The 21,202-nt window shown below is 39.7% G+C and overlaps 1 protein-coding gene across 1 annotated transcript in view; it reads right to left on the minus strand.

The window, feature by feature from the left end:
- The window catches only part of DNAJC24 (DnaJ heat shock protein family (Hsp40) member C24), a 30,165-nt gene extending 21,472 nt beyond the window's left edge, over positions 1-8,693 (minus strand). The window contains exons 1-2 of the mRNA XM_080931066.1: positions 8,664-8,693; positions 7,820-7,966 (exon numbers count right to left, since the gene is read on the minus strand). Coding sequence (XP_080787192.1) covers positions 7,820-7,927 — 108 coding nt within the window. The 5' untranslated portion in view covers positions 7,928-7,966; positions 8,664-8,693. The remainder of the gene's footprint in view (positions 1-7,819; positions 7,967-8,663) is intronic.
- Positions 8,694-21,202: the final 12,509 nt, after the last annotated feature.

Genomic DNA, 21,202 nt, shown 5'->3' on the forward strand with positions numbered 1-21,202 from the left:
GAAAAGAACAGACATGGGAATGATCATTTATAAAACAATGGTTAAGATCGGCATCAAGGATGATAGCATGAGAAACTGCCCATTTTGTCCACCTGTGGAGGAGCTGGAGAAGATCTGAGAGGGACAACGTCCTGGGCGGTGAGAAATTACAAATACAGAACAAGAAATAAGTAAGACAGTCATCAGAGCTATAAACAAAAGAACTGCAAGGCAGACAGAATGACTGAGTGGAACTTTACAAGGTTCGAATGAGCTAGGATTAAAATGAAGCATCTTAGAATGTCAAAGCTCACCGCTATTTAAAACTCCACTTTATCTACATGAGAGAATATAGCTTTGATTTGAAAACAAAGCAAAAAACAATCTGTCCCAGGCATGGGTGAAGTGTGAGAGCTGGCTTTCTAAGCACAGGTTAGAGTAACCATAGGTTCAAAGACTGCCAACAGCTAAGTCACTTCACATGCTGGTCCTAGGCTCACGGGGGTCAAGAACGACCTACCATGATCACGGAACCTGAGAGGAGTAAGAGAAATTGAAGAGCAGTGCTACCACAGTAGTCATCAAGAAGCCAACCGTTCCTTGACATGTGCTCTGGAGAGTGCAAGGAAAGTGTGCCACCAAGGATAGAAAAGGGGAAGGACAGGATCTCTGCCTCTGGAGAATTCACTTTGGCTGAAGTAGCCACAAGCACAGGCAAGGGAAAATTGGCTATGCTCCCTAAAATTCTAGCAAGGTTCCAGCTTACCCACAGATCCTAGAAGACAGGAGAGTTTTTGACTAAAGGAAATCTTCAGGACAGCTCTCAGAATTGTACCTTACCAGAAGAAGAAGGAGTGGGCAAGCATGGGAAACGTTTCCACTGCCAACGATGGCAGGTGAGGTTATTCAAAGCAATTTTCCCCCAAAACTACAACTCTAGAGTCCAGATAAAACTTAGACAAGCATTTATTCCGATACAAAGTGTTAGGTTTCACTTGCTATTTTCAAAACAAAATTGTTTTGGGTCAACTTTCCACTCTCCCTTTCTCTCACCTCCAGACTGCTCTATACTCTTCTCTCAACACTGGTGGCCTCCTAACTGCTTTATCCCATCTCCTCCATACAATCCACATATGAGAAAGAACATATGATATTTGTCTTCCCGAATCTGTGTCACCATAACTTTCAGATACATCCATTTTCCCAGCAGACTTTATCATTTCATTTTTCTTTACAGATTTCAGTGATTAAAATTCCACTACATATATGTATCACACTTCTACTATCCACGTATCTGTTGATGAACATCTGGGCTGGTTCCTTTCCCTGGCTACTGTGAATAATGCAGTGATTAACATGGTTATGTAGCTACTACCTTGGTAGGTATATCTACCTGGGAGTGGTACAATTGGATCACATAGTAGCTCTATTTTTTAATTTTCTGAAGAACCCCCACACTGATTTCACTAATGGCTAGTTTACATGCCCATCAGTAATAAATAAAGGTTCCTCTTTCCCCATATCTTCACTAGCATCTGTTATCATTTATTTTGATTTTTGTATAGTTAGCCCTTCTAGCTACAGTTATGGAATCTCAAAGTAGTTTTAATATGCATGCCCTTATTAGCTAAGAATGTTGAAAACTTAAAAATACTGAATGTGTTTTTTGGTCACAATGTTTCATCATAGCAATAAAAACCCTAACTAAGACTTTCTCTCTCTCTCTCTCTCTCTCTCTCTCTCTCTCTCTCTCTCTCTCTCCTCTCTCTCTCTCTCACTCTCAGCCCCAGCCCCTACTCTAGAAGTGGGTAAGCTGAGTTGAGTTCAGTCATGGCAGAGCCCATGATTCATCAGCCATGCCTACATAAGAATGCAACCATGAAGGATGAGCATTTAGAGAGATCTAGGTGGGTGGCCAAGAACATATTCACATGTTGCAAGGGAGTTTTACTGTAAATTGATGGGGATGAAAGGTCCTGAATCTGAGGCCTTCCACATCTCACCCTGGTCTTTTATCAGTATCCTTTACAATATCCTCTGATATAAATGCACATCTATCTACCAAGTGGACATCTTTGCAATACTCATGTTTTAGTTACTTTTCTTTTGCTGCGATAATACACCATGACCAAAAGCAAGTTGGGGAGGAAAGGGTTTATTTCATTTTCCAGTTGATAGTCTATTATCCAGTGATGTCAGAGCAAGAACTGAAGACAAACGGCAGACACTGATGCAGAGGCCATAGAGGACTGCTGGTTACTGGCTTGTTTCCTATGGCTTGCTCAGCCTGCTTTTATATCCAACACAGGACCACCTGCCTAGGGGTAGCGCCATCACAGTGGTCTGGGCCCTCCTCCATCAACCATTAACATAAGTTAATTAATTAATAAGTGTTCAACATACTTGCCTACAGGCTAATAGTATAGGTATTTTCTCAATTGAGATTCCTTCTTTCCAAGTAACTCCAGCTTATGCCAGGTTAACATGAAATTAACCAACATGGCTCACATGCTGAATTTAGTCAATATTCACTAATTACCTTTGAGATGTTAGCTTTCCCTTTTCAATTTAGAGAAACACAAACTGTTTCCCCAATAGCACAGTAGCACACGATCACCATAATATCTCCAAAGAGCTGAGAAACAATGCTGTGGCTGTTTCCTTATTTATTCACTCATTAAGATCATATTTCTTGCTGAAATATATGATACTACCCTCTCTTAAAGACCCACATACAGAGTACAAGTGTATATCTACTTAGGATAAAATCGTGCACTATTTAATACTTCTGCCATACTTACAAATGAACTATGAGATGCTCACAGAAGGCTTTAAACTACCATATACGAATAAAAGCAACATTTAAAACTGTTCTGACCTCAGAGAGCAAAACCCATCTGCCTTCTAAGTGCAGTCTGATGTCTTAGTATCTTATCTCCCTCTATTTAACAAAATCAACTGTTAGGGTATATGAATGCAGCTTCTTAGCTACAAGTGCAGACTAGAGACTTGGACGTCAGCAGTCCTATGCCTGCTGCTAGACTTCGGCTTCACATTCTCCTACTATTACTAGTCTTGTTTTGGTTCTTTAACCTCTATTATTACCTAGTCCCATCCCCAAACCAAGTAGGTGGCGTAATACAGACCACAGATTATAAATAGAAACTATATGATAAATATCTTTAATCACAATTTATATAAGTTTTGTAGACATAACTATTTAAAAAACCCATGCATCTGTGTCTCATATAAAATTATTTTTGCCTATTATTAACAAGGAATATTATATTTAAAAAAACCAATTTCAAATATTGTGATTTATGTAGGCAGTAGTTTCACTGAAGATTAATAATACATAGCTTCAGGCTGGTCAGATATAGCACATGGTGCAGTACTAGAAAGCATAATCCAAGCCCATAATCTTCAAAACAACAAATCCCTGTATTCTAATTTAAAAGAACTCTTGGAAGCAAGGGCTTCTGTGCTTCTGCAGAGTGGCCCTGGTACTTCAGGTAAGCCATGTCCTTAGAAGGATGAATGTACTGACAATACCTGAGCAGCCAAGATGCCTCAGCGAACCCATATGCTAACAGCTCATCAGCTTAAAGTTGAAATCCCAGCACCAAGGAGGCAAGAGAATTGCTTTGAGTTCAATGAAAGCTCGGAATACAAAAAAAATTCCAGTCTAATTTGGGCTAAAATCCCTGTCTCAAAAAGTAACAAAACAAGTTAGCAACTTAATCAGCTTACTTAAACCAGCTTAAAAACAAGTTTTAGGGTGTTGGGTTTAAGGTGGAGGATAGGTTATCTGTTATTAAACTTGTTCACATAGCCAGAGCTATGAACCAAGAAACTGAGCAGCCCAGTACTGTTCTAGCAGTTTGGCTGAAAGTGGGTGAACCATAAAGAAGATAGCTTCATTTCTTAGAGTCCTTAAAGTGGCCTGTGCCTTAAGGGTGCTCGGTTGATCATCCCTGGCAGAAGGGTAAAAGAAATTGTGTGCATGAAAGCAAAAGAGACCCAACTCAGCTTTTCACCAGAAACAGAATTCCCCGTAACAAAATATAGCAGCTGTGATAATAGCGTTGCCTCGTCACATCCCTCCCCTCACCACTGTTGCATCAGAGACTAACTTCACACCACAGGATCCGCCATAACACCAAGTTTCCTTTCCTCGGCCCTAGGAGAGATTCAGGTTTGGTCATACTAAAGTAGAACCACCTTCCTTAGACTGTGTGCACTTTCCCACAATCAGGCCTGTTTGCACCAACAGAAGAACTAGGTGCATCCTCTCCTGTAAGTGACTGACCAGCTGTCAGAGGGTAGTCATCAAGGCCATGGTCATAGAATGGGTAAGAGAAGTGCTGTCCAGTTCTAATTGTGAAAAAGCTGCCATGGATCCTGATTTCTTTCCTTAGCCCTCCATAGCAACTCTAGGAGCAAAGGTGGCTCCTGCTGTAAGTTTATTTTAACTCCTAAGTTAGTCTGTAAGTGAGATCACTTCCGTTGTGATGTACTCACAAGTACATTTAAAGAGTTGTTCTTAGCTCCCTACACCTATATGTTAATTCCATTCTGATAGAGCGTAGGTATTCTCAATAACTTCTCTTTCAAGACATGAAATGAATTGTATAATGACCTTAGAGTTATTTTATACATTATAATCAAGAAAGACTCTAAGTATGTACATAAATACAAAATTATATTTTATACCCTTACAACACTTCAGCCTCAAGTAACATGGATTTTCCCTGAGATTATGGGACATGCTCTACCAGCAGCATGTAATTTTTCCACACAGTAATTCTTTTCCAATCGAAAGGTACCCTGCAATATTATCAGCATCAACAGGAAGGGACCCCAGTTCTCATTAAAGCTTTAGCTTCAAAAAAAATAGTGGTTTTTGTACATATAACTATAAGCAATGCAGGAATATTACAATTAATATTTCCAGACCCTAGATGATTTTAAAATACTAGGTGATTATTAAAACTGTTATTTGTGGGAAATGAAACACAGTTTAGAGTTGACTTTCAGGAAGAGAAAGCAATCACTTTTATATTGATAAAAGCATTGATAAAACACTGCTAGGAAATGTCAATGGCTGTGTGAAAGAGATACCTTTAGGGCTATCTGTGCATTTGACATTTCCATGTAACTTTAAAATACTCTAAAATATCCTAGTCAAGAAGACTGTTTTCAGTATCAGAACCTTGAAAAGTAGTACATTCACAGAAACTGAAAGGAGGAAACAGCTTACTGAATCCTGGGCAACAGTAATTGCAGTACAGGAAAGGGGCAGAGCTCTGAGGGAAGAAAGGAACTGAGAAATGCAGTAGAGCCATCTTTGGGGAACAGTTTTCCCACAGAATTCAAAGATGGTTAAACAGCTGGCATGAGTGGGGTTTACAAGATGGGAGGAAAAAAAATGGCACATTCCAATTCGGATAGGAATACTCGAGAAAAAAGCCAAATATCTTCAGTACCATTACTGTTAGCCTATTGGTAAAAGCACACAGAAACACATCAACTTGTAATTCTTCCTTTGCTTCTGTAAAGTAGAGAGCTAAAGAATAAAAAAGCTGAGGCTTCCACAAAGCCTACCGCACTTACACAATCTCTATATGAAAAATCACAAATACTGCTGAGATCAATTAAAAATGGTTTAAGTACAAAGGTGAAAGAATATAATGTATTCATATAATCAAAGTCAATACTAGTAAGGTATCTGTTTTGCTAGGACGGAAATGTATTGATGAAATTTTATAAGGCTCAGCCAAAACTGCTTTTGTTAAAAATTTACATGCTAATTCTAAAGTTTCTAAAGAAATGTGAGCAAGGGCTAGCAAGATGGTTCAGTGGGTAAAAGTATTCACAGCCACACCCAAGGACTTGTGTTTTATCTCCAGGACCCACATAACCCAACTGACTCTCTCATGTTTTCTGATCTACCCATGCACACACATATGCACATGTACACACACTCTTTAAAAAGAATATAAGCAAACAAAAAAGCACTCAAGAAGAATGAGAGAATTTCAAATAATACCTAGAAATAGACCCATACTGCCAACACAGTCTGATGGAGAAAGAATATGTTTTTAGCAAACGATGCTGGAGGAACTGAATCTCCATCTGAGAAAAATAAAGATCTAACCACCAATCTTGGTCTACATAATCAGTAAAGCAAACGATAAAGCTTCTAGAAGACACAGAAGAATATTTTCATGACATTAGAGAAGACATGCAAAGCCGTAAATATAAAACAACAAAGCCAAAATGTATAGTAGTTCATAAAAGCAAAAACTTCTATATTGAGGGTATAGCTTAGTAGTAGACAGACATAAATTAGACCCAATATATTGTTAATGTGCATATAAAGTGGACAAGCACTTTATTCCTGACAAACAGAACCACACAGAAGCTTCTTGTTGGTTAATTAAAAGAGAATCTCCAGGTCAATTCTCTATCATTATCTTACAATTAGCTAAAGTACAAGGATGATTTAGTATAAGGGAAAAAATTTAACAACATGTACTTGATTTTTTCTGATCTTAAAAAGTCCAGGGCAGAAGGCACCTATAGTTCATTTAGCCTTTATACATAAGACTGAGATTTCTGATGGTAAGATATCTTTTCCAACAAACACAGTTTAGCCAAAAGATCAGAGATGATATTTGGCATAAACTAGACAAACAACAACGTTATGCAAACAGTGCTTTTTACCTTGTCTTTGTAAACTGAACTAGATGAAGACCATTACAGGGTAACTGACCTTGGCTTACGAATATTCAAACATCACTGAATAAATGAAGACAACAATTCAAAAGTTTTACATAATTTATGTGCCACAATTAATTTTTAAAGAGCAAATAATTAACAGTGAAAAACGATTTTAAAAGACTTATATTATCACTATCCAACAGAAATATGTCTAGACTATTAAATAAGTGCAGCAAGACATGTTAAACACAAGCAGTATTAAGTGACATTTTGATATTATAAAGGCCAGCATGCATGGGAAGAGGTGAGCACCAAGTCCCACCTCGAGCTGAGGAGCTATTGGCATCTGATAACTGCAGGCAGAGGAGATGTCAGTTTTCTTTGAGGGTCTCACTCCTGGCAGGGGAACCATACTCAGGAGCAGGCCCTACACCCAAGAGTATCTGGGCAACACAAAATGGACTCAATGGGTTGAGGAGGTAGGAAAAAGAACTTGAGATTGGCTTGGTAGGGAGGTGGAATTTTATCTGGGAGAAGCTGGGAGAAGGGAAATGGAGATGATCAAAACTGTATGAAACTCTCAAAGACTAAAAATATTACTTAAAATTTTAATATTATATACAAAATAAGCACATGTATTTTGTTCAACAACCAGTACATAAAAACTATTATCATTTTAATATATAATTAGTGTAAAAATTTAGATTTGTATGTTCTTACGTTTACCAAGTCATCAAAATATTGTGAACAGTTTATATAACACATTATAATTTTACACACAGAACATTACACATTTCAAATGCTCAATAGTATGGCTAGCTTTAAGTAAAACCCATTTAGAGACTTAGCACGGATAATTTCAGTCAAAATTAGCTGAGATGAATAGAGAAAGGTGACCTACGTTCTGATGGCAACCGAGTCAGGGATTCTGAGTCACCACCAGGCCACTCCGTACCTAATTAAAATTCTTTTTCTCTCCTACAAAAGCTTTCAAATGAACAAATATCTAGATTCCTACTGATAGAAATGTTTTGAAGCTTAAATTTCTGGTAGCACTAAAAAACACAACAAAACTGTTTTCCCCACCACAATTTCAAATCTGAAAGGAAAGACTTACCAGTAATATGAGTTTTTGATACTTTTGTTTTAGGTCAGATACATCTGCAGAAGGGTCTGCCCCCAGAATGCTATACCAATCCTTTTTGAGTGTCTCCTCAACAGCCATCAGCGCCCTTTGAACTAGGAAGGGGCCTTCTCTGCTAACCTGCAGCACAAATGTTATGGTAATTCATTATAGTCAGAATAAAGAAATATTCCTTCCTAAATTATTACTTGAGTAAATTGTGATCATAATGCAAGTCCAAGAAAGTCTATATTTTCATTTAAAATGTCCCATAAATGCCATGTACAAGGATATAAGGGTATAAAGATACAGAAAACCTATTAGATATCTCATGGTATATGCATATCCCTTAAATAAATTTACAATGTCATAAAAAAGAATTTGATAATGAGCCTGGGTGATGGATTGGCTTCTAAAAAGGAATTTCTTATCATCTAATGGCAAAACTGGCATACAGGTGCTCACTACACACGCTGCAGCTTAATATGTATTTATGAAACGACTAGATAAAAGAAATGGAATGCCAAGAAATTGATGTTAAGGACATACTTAGCCCCTGAATTTCCCTGGTTGACTTCTTCTAAACATAAAGACGCACGAAATGACAGCACCACGGGTTCAGGGAGAGGAGAGTCCTCTTGCTAGGGCAAAGACCCTCACAGCCAGTAAAGACACCGCTCCTGAAGCTGCGCACTGCAGGATGCCACAGTCCTCCCAGCTTTAGAAACCAACTCGCCATGAAGCAGCTGGACTTGGAAACCCACGGCATCCACAGTCCGCCCAACCCAGGACGACCCCGCTGATGCCTTCCCCCGGCTCCACACAGCGTCAGACTTACCAAGCTTCCCACTGCGGTAGGAGCCCACTGGCTGCCGGGGCTGTACGAGCGCGGAACTCATTTTCTTTTCCGCCGGAAGTCGGAGTACAGCGGGAGTGCGTTTCCAGTCGCGCCCTAGTTGTTGATGCACACATGTGAAGGGCCCCGCCTCCTTCCCTGACGCGGTCGCTATGGTAACTCGTCCGGGTTTCTGAGGTTTCTGACTACAGTGAGAGTTGTGGACAAATGCCTTTCTTCATTTTGCTCTAATTCTCCCTTGGCCCCGGCACCACGATTGTTGCATCCCTCTACATCTCCTAAGGTGCACCTTCACCCCAGGTTCCTCTTACCCTACCTTGAGCAACTCGGCTCCTATTTGTTTATACTGTGGGCGGAGAGTTGGTGATAAGGATGAGGATGGCTAACAAATTATGCCAATCATTTCCGTTAGACCTGAGCAGCTGACTTAAAGAATTTTTTAAAATGAGAATTCTTCCCCTTTACTATCTCTTTATCACTTTCACTTCATCCCATTGAGACAGCTGCGGAAGGTGTTACTAGAACTACTTTGTAGATGAGGAAATAAATAAATAAAGGCCAGATATTTATGCAGGTGTGGAACCAGCATTCTTAAAAGAATGGACTGTCATTTGTGAATCGTTTAAGCAGGGGCTACAACAAAGGAGCGATTTTAAATGTGCTGTTATCTCTCTCTCTCTCTCTCTCTCTCTCTCTCTCTCTCTCTCTCTCTCTCTCTCTCTCTCTCCCTCCCTCCCTCCCTCCCTCCCTCCCTCCCTCCCTCCCAACCCCCGTTCCTTAAATTAACTCTTCGTGTTTCTTAATTTGTTCGGTTCTTTTCTTCTCATTGTGTCTGAAGATGAGAATCATCGTAGTTTTGAGACCTTGATATGATCTCCCTTGGAGATGGAAAGTGGTTTGGGTGTTGCTACTTTCTTGGATGTACTTGCCCTTTAGTCTTTTTGAAGATAAAAATAATTAAGAATTATTCTAATAGGATAAATTACTTGATGTTATGAGCATTCCAGACATATGGTGAATTGCAGAATTATACATTTGACTTTAAAATAGAAATTTAAAAGCACAGGTTAGGTTCTCCAGTGGATGGATTTTGTCATGTTTACAGCAAAGATCATTATACTAACAATGAAAGGATCTAGCTTCAGTTCTGGACTTAGGAAACTATCTGAGAAGGCATACCCGAATACATAAAGCAACAGGAGTAAGAACTGTGGATCTCTCCCTACACAATAGTATAAGAAAGCCACTATTTAACTTTTCTAGCCCTCAAATATTCCTTCGTGACCCTTCTCTGTATACAGACATATGGTCAAAAGTCCAGTTTTTAGAACAAAGGTTTTGGTATACTATTCCATCAGGTTATTGTGTTGTTTATTTTATTTAGCCACTTTATTTGATGTTTCCATAGGAATTTCCAAATGCTTTTGATATTTATCTCCAAGAACATTAGTTTGCTGAACTAAAGCAAATAATTTTTTGCTTTATTTCCAAGATATCAATAATTAACTTAAACTGTCAATATTTAGCTGATATCATCCAACATATACATTCTCTTTAACTTTCTCTAATTGTTTCAAAGATGTTTTCTGGGTAGTTTGCTTGGATGTGAATCCAAACGCTTGAAACATTGAATCTGGTTGTTCTGTTTCTGAAAATATATTTGATCAGACTCATTTCTTCACTAACAACTTATTTCTGTTGTTGTATTTAGTTCATTGAAAACCATTAACATTCGAATTAACTCCTTAAGGTGACTGGTACATGGAACATTAATCATTAATCTCCATTTTAGAACATCATTCAATAGAAATATAGTAAACCCAAAATGCAAGCTGAATATGCATTTGAAAATATTACATTTGAAATCCAGAATATTTTCATTATAAAATGAAATCATGTGAATCAGCACTTCTCAGTTTAGCCTAGTCCTTTTCAGTTTTCAATAGCCTCATATCATTAAAGGTTACCACACTGAGCAAAGCAGGTCTAGAGAATGAAGCCATAACTCTTTTCAATTGCATTGATTTTTATTGAGTATGCATTGTATGTGTGTGGGTATGCCACAGAAAGTGCTAGATTTCAGAGTACAACTTGTGAGAGTCAGCTTACTCCTTCTTCCGTGTCAGATCTGAGGACCCAGTCAGGTTGTCAGAATCTGGTTTTACATTCTGAATTATATCTCTAGCTTAAAGTTCTAACTTTTTATTTTGGCATTAATTTAGCTTCTATGATAATTGAATTTTTAGAAAGTACTTTTTTCAACTTCCATAGCAAGCTGTATAAAATACTCATTTGTACTTTTCCAATTTCATGGTGCATTATTGTCTCTAGAGGTATCTTTTGTAACTGTTTCCCCAGTTGGATTAAGCCTTCTGGAGGAAGAAACCTTTCTCATTTGACAAGCTAAGCACTGGGAGCTGTCTTGCCTCACTTTCCAAATTTTAATGATGAGTTTCTGATCTAGACCAGGTCGTACTTCAGTGACAGGGTCCCAAGGCCTAGTGGACCAGGGGATAAGCAGATTAAAAAGATAGGAAATCTGGGATCAGGAGGTCTTGCACAATCTATGCCTTAAACCAAGCAAGATTATTATTAATAAGTGCAGCATCTTATATATGGTTTAAGGGAGATGGGACACACTCAGCTGAAAGCTATCATACAATGGGATGAAGTCAGCAGGAAGCTAATCAGCAACGTTACACAAAGGGAACATTGGCTATTTTAAGTGTATCACCTTGAGGCAGATAACCAAAACCTTTTGCTGGGTGGGGATAGTTGATTTCTCAGGAAAGGCTAAGCTCCTCTAAAATCCTGTCCTCAGGCTATTACTGGCTCTGCCAAGCCTGTTCCTGGTTTTAGTTCCTCCTCAGCCCTGGGGAAAACCTTGGATTAGCTTGGTTTCCAACAAGTTTCTAAACTAGGTTTGTTTCTTACCATCTTATTTTCAGAAGCAAACTTATCCATCATATGTGAAACAGAGATACCATAAATATAAACTACTGGGTTGGTATGGTAGCTCTGTGCTTAAAACCACATACTGCTTTTGAGGTGGATCTGAATTTAATTCCCTGCATGGCTCAAATCACTTGTAATTCTAACTCCAGAGGTATCCAACCTCTCTGGCCTCTGAGGACAACACTCTCATGGACTTACAATTAATTAAAAATAGAATCAATATAAAATATTTTTAAAGGAAACATTATGTGAAATTATATGTGAATTAATAGTTAAAGACATGAATTCTGCAGTCAAGCTGCATAGCTTCAGCCTAGACTCTGCCTCCTCCTGGGAGTGAGAACTTGTAAGAGTTAATTCCTCTGTAACCTGCTGTATTCCTCTGTCAATAATTGCGTGTGTAAGCCCTCCTTTATAAATCTCTTGTAAGAGTTCAGTGAAATAATTGTGCCTGAAATTACAAAGGTGGGTTATCTTTACGACTAGTGAGAAGATCTGCTTCTTGGTTTCAACATAACAGCAAACACTCATGGTAACTTTTCAGGAGCCTTTAAATGCCAGAAACTACTGAATCAGAAAAAAACAAGCCACACCCAGCAAAACCCTCTTAATTCATGTTATCCATACCTAATATGAAGATAGTAGGTATACATTGGATGTCTGATTACACGACGGTGGTCAAATGTTATAGATGCACAAAGAGATAATCTTACAAAAGACCTAAAACCCTAGCTCGTAGCAGTAGCCAAAAATTACTCCACTGCTCGTTTTATCGCATTACTACTAATCGGCCCATAAATGAAGGCCCATCAAACACTAATTAAACTCATAATTTGATATGATACTAGAAAACTGCTTCTCATTGTACCGACGGTTGTGTTAGCTTCTGCCTCTATAGTGGAAAACTGGGCAGTTAATGAATCAAGCAAAAGGATTTCTTTTGGTTCATAGTTTTGTTCATTGTTAAGTCAACATCCTGTAGACTATTGCTTTGAGTTTCGTGTAGGACTGGGTGCCAGGTGACAATGGGAGAGATTGTGTACCAGCGTAAGATAGCCTAAGGACTTCCCAGTCAGCTCCACTTCCCAAAGATCCCATCAAGTAGCGTTTCCCACCTAAGCCACAGCAGCAGTATACCTGTCCTAATTATTTCAGCTCTTGGCATTATGTTTAGTTATTCATTTTAGGTATTTCATTGCCAACTCAATTTTTTTTATATTTATTTATAATGTTTTCGGATTATCCTATCACTAAACCAAGCTAGAATTATTTGTAATTACCACAGGTATTAAAAGTATTGTGGCTGTATTCTGAAATTAGGCAATTGCATCTAGAGCAACCTAAAGCTTTACCGAGAAGATAGGCGAGCCACCTAGAATTAGGGAGCAATGAGATTTTAAAAACAATAATATGGCTCATGAGGAGCCTTCACTCACTCACCCAATCTACAGATGGTTTGTCTGCCCTGGGAGTCGTACAGAGTGATTAGACAGTGTTGGCTGCATCGTATTCATCTTGCCAGACAGATATAGAAAAGCAAAGCATCTGAAATAACCGCAAGCGCCCGATGCGTGGTGCTTCGTTCCTAACTGGTAGATACAAAGCATAGCAACTGCTTGAGTCAGTGAAAGTTTTAAACCAAGATGGAACTCAACCATGAAGATGTGTGGATGTGTTCGGCTTTAAGTACTTATGTTAAAGGAAGGGAGAAACGTAGCAAGAATGAGAGAAACTTTATTTTTCTTCTCAGATGGTTGCCACTAAAACTTTCACAATATTTAAATCAATCTAATGAGTGACTGCTATAATTTCTATCTAGCACATCCCTCAGTGTCCTATACGGTAATGGATTAGTGTCCAGCTCATGGCGCTACCAGAAGATGGGGCCAAGTGACTAGAAGCATGTCTGTGAAGACAAGACTGGACTCTGTCGACCTGGGCTCTTTCCTGTGTTTCATTCTGCTTCTCAGCTGCCACACAAGGAGTTGTTTCCTCTGCCCATGGTGCCCCACCTTTTCACAGACTTGGAACTTAAGCACTGCGCTCTTTCCTTTTAGGTTGGTTATCTCCAGTATTTTGCTGTAGTAGCATGAAGCAGACTGGCACAGCAGTTTGACCTTTTCATTTCAAGCCAGCTTTTGTTTCTCCCCTAAACTTGCTAAACTTGCTCTGCCCTCACCATCAGTGAGCGCTGAGGGTTTGCACACAGCCATGTACTGAGCAGGAGGTGACTGAACAGGAAGTACATTTGGTCACCACACCTGCTGCTGTTGTCCCTTGTTTAACTCTGTTGTATCTGTGTTTTAAATTCTTGGGGAGTCTTTATTTTACCCGGGGCTTTCGTCTTCTTCATACCTCTGCTTTCACCATCCCACAAGCCATCAGAGATGCTGTCCTTAACCCATCTTCACCCATCATAGTATAAGCAAACTGATTTTAAGCATCTTACTATTTTACATCGCTGTCTCTTCTTGTCACCACTTTGGCTTCTCCATAGCTCCTAGATTTTCTAGGACACAAGGCAATCACTTTTGATGAGGTGAGAAAATGCAGTTTTATGCTGCTTTTTAGAGCGTTCTTCCTTCTCAGGTTTCACTTTTTAGAAAAAGTTCATCTTTGTCATGTAATTGGCTGATGGAAGAAAAGGTTAATCTGAGTGATCAAGGGGTGTTAATTTGTGGGTTAAAATGTGTTAAATAGTTGATATAAAGTCTGTTTAAGTCAATTAGAGTGTATAATGAAGATGTTGCCGGGGTGTTAGGGAACCTTTTGGAGTTAGTTTGGAATTCACCAATGCATTGACTGCAGCACCTGGTTTAAAATGCAACGGCATATGAATCGATGTGCACATGTAGAAGATGCTTGGCTGTATTGATATGACTTATCTTTTATTATGAGAAATGAAACCTGTCATTTGTTTCATCATGAGTAAGATGGACATGTGATTAGTAACATTGTTGCCTCCCTTACTGATATGTCCTCTAAAATAAACTGCATCTACACTGTGTAACCAAGAAAGCATCCCTAGCTTTTGGTTCGTTTGTTTCCTTGTCCTTACATTTTTTTTCAGCAGCATCATTAAACATTGAATGGAGAAAGACATGCAGATTTAAATAAATGGTTTGTTTCTTCTGTAAAACTGCTCACAGTGATGTTGAGCATCATCACAGTGAGGTATCGTCGTATTGGTTAATACCAGCAAAATTTCAAAACAGTTATTATTATGTAGACCTTAATGTCATGATGCATAAATTTCAGTAGTTGAATTCAAGTTGGTCCAATAATACAGCATCACGTCTTCCACAGTTCACCTCCACAAAGGAATGAGTTTATAAAAACAAGAAAACATATTTTAAACTATGTTCTTTCCTTCAGCATTTGGGTTGCTATGGTACTATTTGTTACTGTATACACCAGTTTACTGGCGATAAACACATTTAGCATTGCAGCTTCGACTCACAACCCTCCAGTTTAATCATTAGAGACGGATGAAAAACAGGTCTCCTTTGCTAATGGGCGCTCAGCACTGATGGAGCCAGTGCCAGGAAGATGAAAGCACACAGCTGAAAGAGCTGTTTCCTGATGAATTTCAAGAAAATATCACATTTTTAAAAATATGGTGAGCAATTCATACTATTACTTTTTAATCTGCCGAGAAGCACTGTGAGTACAGTCTTTTGTAGCTCATTAGCAATTTATTTAATGAGTTTTTTTGGTGTGATAGATAGTTAAAGTACCAGACAAATGACAGATTGTTTGCCTTTAATGATTTCCCTGTTTCAAGCCCATTACAAAGCAATTAGAAATCTGACAGCGTTTTCACTCTGCATTACTGATCATCTAAAGTGATGAGGAATGAGAGGTGATGAATATTAATTGTATATTTTCATATGATTATCATAAATTATTACCTTGTCTGATGTGCTGCAGGTGAAGTGGGAACGTTAGAGAAAGTCAGTCAGATATATTAATTTGAAAGACTGGATGTTTTTTCATCTGTGTCTGTAGTGAGAATCCTGGTCTGCAGTGTTACTCTTTATTTCCCTGTGAATATTAAACTAAGTGTTTTTTACTTTCTCTGTTTGTTTGGAGACATTTAGATCCATTTCCTACTTGAAGACAAGAAAAGGAAAGACGTGTTCTCTAGTACGGTGCACATATGTGAGTTTAAGCGAAAGTTAAATTTAGGAAAGGAGCCATGAGTGATGAGTGACTTCTGTTGTTGTGTGTATATGTGTGCATATACATGCTATTAACACATATCACATGTACAGAGGAGGAAACATCTAGAAAGTGATCCTGCATAAGAGAAGGCAAGAGATCAACGTATGCTGAGGAATGGTATTAGGTTTGTCTGCTTTTTCTAGATGAAGGCTTCGCCCCACAGCCCCTCACTTTCAGCAGGGGACCTAACTGTCCTCCAGACGCAAGTTTTATTTATTATTTGATCAGGTCTTAAACTTGGAGCAAATGTTGGTCCAGAAAAAGAGAACTAGTGTTTAGTGAGAGGAAAAAAAGTTTAAGAACGGCAAAACAACTAGTCATGCGTTTGGAGCAGTTTTACCCCCGTCCAGGTGACTTGTGAACTGGGGTGTGATAAACAAAGCTGCTCGCCAGTGTGCAGCAAGGCCAGGCCTGCACTCGGGCTTTGTGAAGTATGTGGCTTGTAAAAGTTTGTTATTTCTGGTACATATTTCTGGAAAAGATAATAATCTATATAATGAACACACAATAAAATAAAAATTTGATATGATGCTTAGAAACGATTCTCTTTATTCTATATGTAATTTTAGGAATTCTCCTTTATAGAAACTGAAAGCAAAAGTCTCAGATCTTTACAAGTGACCTTTTTTCCCCTCCGAGAAGGTGAGCGTTCTCTGTAACTCATTAAAGTTTTTTTAACTTCAATTTTGTGTGGTGAATGTTTACCTGAATGTATGTCTGTGCACCACACGCAATGCAGTGCCAGAGGATATTGTATCCACGAAGACTGGAGCTACATAGTTGTGGGCCACTGTGTGGGTGCTGGGGATTGAACCTGGTGCTCTAGAAGAGCGGCTAGCACTCTGGTTTTCTTTCCCCAATTTCATTGGATATTCTCTGACATCCCCCACTCCCCTCCCTCCTCCCCCTCAACTTGCTTCCCTGAAGGTGCTCCCTCTCCCAGTCACCCTCCCCACTTCAGCGCCTTGCAGCCAGCGCTCTCAATCTCTGAGCTATACTTTCAGCCCCTTCTGTTCCACTGTATATGCTTGGTGACTTCCCAGCATTTTGTACTATAGCAATCACCTTCATCTTCAGCCTCAGTCCGACTAATAGACCTTAAAGAGTCGGTGGAGTAGTTCTCAGGAGCCTCGTTTCTTTCTGCCGGTATCCGTTATCCAAGTCTGAACGCAGACTTCACGTCTTCTAAAGTAGAAACAGCTGTCACTTGTTTCTCTTCCGCCTCTGAGGTACGACTGTATGAGAAGTTTGGGCTTTTGTTATTGTTTGTTTGTTTTATTCTGTAATGAAATGCCTTGAGATTGGATAACTTCATAAAGAAGTTTTCGTTTCATTCACAGTTCTAGAGACTAAGGGCATCACATTAGTGTCACCGTGGTTCTGTTAAAAGCCTCATGGCAAATGGCTCCACAGTGCTGGTGTATGTGCAAAACAAAAGGGCATCACAAGGAAGGGTTCCAGAGATTAATTCAGGAACCAGTCCAGGGCTTTATAAAGCTGGTTTTCCCTAGACCTACCTGAGAGGTCTCCCAAAAATTCTCAATCCTTTCTGAGCAGGTGCCCACAGTGACCTAAGTCCAGTTCCCACATCTTAATGTCTTCACCCACACACCAACAAAGCCGTCCTAAAGACCGAGCTTTCCATACATGAATCTTTGAGGGACAAACTAAAATATATCTAATCCTACAAGCTATAGGAAACACTGACTAACATGGGTGTGTAACTTTGGGCCAATGTTCTACTTATCTGAAGAACTGGATTGAAAACTTACCTATTTTTCTCACTAACAGAGAACAGCATCCATACTGCATTAGAAGCAATTCAAAAACACCCAAGCTGCCCAGCTATGGCATGGTTAGACGTCTAACACTGAGAAAGGAAACACTCTTCAATGGCAGCTCAGGTGTAAATGCATCTTCTCTGATACCAAAGAAACCCTTGGTTTGTTCTATCACCACTAAAAATTCTTTCTTGGATAGTGCAAGGGCAGACACACGTGTAAAACCAGGAGCTAGGGTTTATAACTATCAGGCATCTCCATATATGCTTTCTTGTTTAATCCTTAGTCCTGTTGGACAGGTAAGCTGATGGTGTTGAATAGGAAGTTACCAGGCATAAAGCAGGTGAGACTGGAAAGGAACAGAGACAAGCCTAAGGCACAAACTCTAAATGTCTTATAAAGCCTCTGTATGACTTAAAATACAGACATGGAGTGACTATGGAATTCTGTTTTCAGCAGCAGCTCCATCTGCATGTTTGAGATAGATAGAAAAATGAACCTAGGAGAATTTAGAAACTCCCTCATCTCTGGCCTAAAAGTAGTAATAGAACTTTAGAATTTCTTGACCCAGTTACAGCCAGTTTTGTATATGGGACACTCTGCATGTTTCCAAGATCTGTGGGACCATTTTCTTTCCTTGTATTTTCTCCAGCTATTTAATGAAATGGTGATTATAGTCTTGGATTGGGAAATAGGAATATGGTTTATATAATACATTTATATTATTGGTGTTATCATTACATCGTTCTAGTTATGAAACTCTTTTATGATGTGGGTGTCTTCTCTAACCATTTTGAACTGTCCCAAGTTAAAAGGGAAAAGGAACCATGTGGTTGCTTTTGGTTTTTGTTGTTCACAGAGTGAAGGTGAGTGAGGCTGTACTGGTTACTGGGCCCACTGCCGTCCTTGTACATCAGTACAAACTCTCTGAGGGTCACTTCCATTTCCCACCTACGAACTTCTGTGATTGATAGTTTTCTGCTATTTCAAAAGACGGTGAGGCTTAAACAGCAATTTAAGAGTCAAACTCTTTTCTTTCTAACATATTTATATTTTTTATTTTATGTGGTATCCTAGTTAGGGTTTCTATTGCTGTGAAGAGACACCAGAACCATGGCATCTCTTATAAAAGAAAACGTTTAATTAAGGTGCAGAAGTTTAGTCCATTGTCGTCATAGTGGGAAACACGGCAGCATGCAGGCAGACACAGTGCTGGAGAAGGAGCTGAGAGTCCCACATCTGGATCTGCAGGCAGCAGGAAGGAACTGTAAGCCACTAGGTCTTGCTTAAGCTTTTGAAATGTAACGCTGAAACCCGAGTGACACACTTCCTCCAACAAGGCCACACCCACTGCAACTAGGTAACACCTCCAATAATGTCACTCCCTGTAACATTACTGGGGCCGGTTTCATTCTGACCACCACAAATGTTAGAAGAATTCAGAAAAACAATTCAGTTCATGCATTTGTTCAGTAGGAACCTTGGTTTAACATGGTGCCTTATCACTCAAGATCAAGCCTGACTGACTTACACAGTCACTGTGTTCCTCCTCCTTTCACTGTTGGCTGCTTTCTACCATAATCATCATCTTAGTGCCCTGTTATATACTCATGTGCATGTATATCCTTGACCTCTGGCTACAGAACCTTGTCTCCCTCTTCCTGTTGACAGTATTTGTCTTCTATAAACAAATAACAATTACTTTTAGCACTCATTAAATTTCAAAAGTTTTGTTTTTAAGATTTACTTACTGAGTACATGTAGTGTGCCTTCGTAAGTTTATGTGCACCATATGTGTGCAGATGTCCATGAAAATTAGAGGGCATTCGGTCCTCTGGAACTGAGTTGCCTTGTAATCCACATGATGTGGGTTCCAGGAACCAATCTGGGTCCTCCTCAGGAGCAGTAAGAGCTCTTAGTTACAGAGCCCTTTCCCCATCCTCAAATCCCACGTACTTATTCTGAATACCATCCACCTTCAGTAGAAAAACAGGGCACGGGAAGGGATGGGGTTGCCATCCCACAGTCAAAAACTCTGACCCTGAATTGTTCCTGTTTAAAAGAGACAAAAATGGAGAAGAGCCTGAAAGAAAGGAGGTCCACTGACAGGCCCAAATTTGGATCCAGCTAAAGGGGAGGCTCCCAGGTCTGACACTATTACTGATGCCATGGTGTGCTGACAGACAGGGGCCTAACATGGCTGCCCTCCAGGAGGCTCAACAAACAGATAAAAGACTCAGATGCAAATACTTACACCAAACCAATGGACAGAAACTGGGGAGCCCTGTGGTGGAACTAGGGAAAAGCTGGAAGAAGCTGAGAACGGGGACCTCCATAGGAAAACCAGCAGTCTCCCCCACAACCCCTTGCAGTGAGATCTCTCAGATACTGAGCCACTAACCAGACAGCATACACCAGCTGATATGAGGCCCCCAACACATGCCACAGAGGACTGCCTGGTCTGCCCCAGTGAGAGAAGACATACCTAACCCTCAAGAGACTTTAGGTCCAGGGAGTGAGGAGGTCTGGAGCTGTTGGGGTTGGGGAGTAGGGACATCCTCTTGGAGACCTGGGAGGAGGTATGGGACAAGGTACAGTCAGAGGGCAGGCTGGGAAAAGATAATGACTGGACTGTAAGAAATGATTAAAGAACTGTTAAAAGCGATGAAGATCGCTCATTTCTATACTGCTCATGCCACCCTCTCAAGATTTCTACTTAACTGACTACATATATCCTTTCCCAGAGCAACTTCACTGAACCGAGAAATCCTTCACCCCAAGGGAGAAGAAATGTCAATAGGATGGAGAGTGTATCGGGGAAGTTCACTTCTGTTTTTAATTAAGGAACCATGAAGGATCTGGTAAGAAGGAGACAAAACACAACACTGAGATTTCTTGATGTCAGTCTAGTAAATATATCTATTCATTTCTGAAGTAGGCCCTCAAACGAGAGGAGTTAGGCCAATCGATGCCGGCCTAAGATTAAGGCAAAATTTTAGATTATTTTCTTCATAAATCCCTACTGAACCAGAGAACGGAAGGAAAAGGCTTTGCATCGCTGAAATGACTCTGCTCACGTTCCGTACACACGTATGTCATGTGGCCTATCCCAGGAGGATGCTGAGTTCACTTGGCGAGCTAGGCTGCCTGGGCACTGTAGTCGGTGTTTCCCCGTACTTCATATATTACTAATTGGCTGTTTAATTTGTTACTACATGCTTCTAGGTCCAGGCTCTCTTAGAATTGGGTATGTTTTCACTTCTCTAGCCTCCATGGATAATTTCCCTCACTTGAGGTCAGCGAAAGCAGAGGAAACCCGTTTAGAAGAAAATTAGTGAGGGTCAGAGAAGATGGCATTGGGTCATCTGGAGGACATCCTGTCCTCTCGTGTTAGCACTCATAAATATTTAACTAGCATTTGAATCTTCCTTTAATCTAAAATTCTAAAACTTTAAATTAGCCACCCCTCCCAGATGGTCTGACACATGTCTGTTTATACTGAACTCTGCAAACAGGGCAGGTTTCTTCCCTACTTTCTAAGAGGGCCAGGCTACCGGCCTG

This window comes from Micromys minutus (assembly GCF_963924665.1).
Source record: "Micromys minutus genome assembly, chromosome: 17".
Taxonomy (NCBI): Eukaryota; Metazoa; Chordata; class Mammalia; order Rodentia; family Muridae; genus Micromys; species Micromys minutus.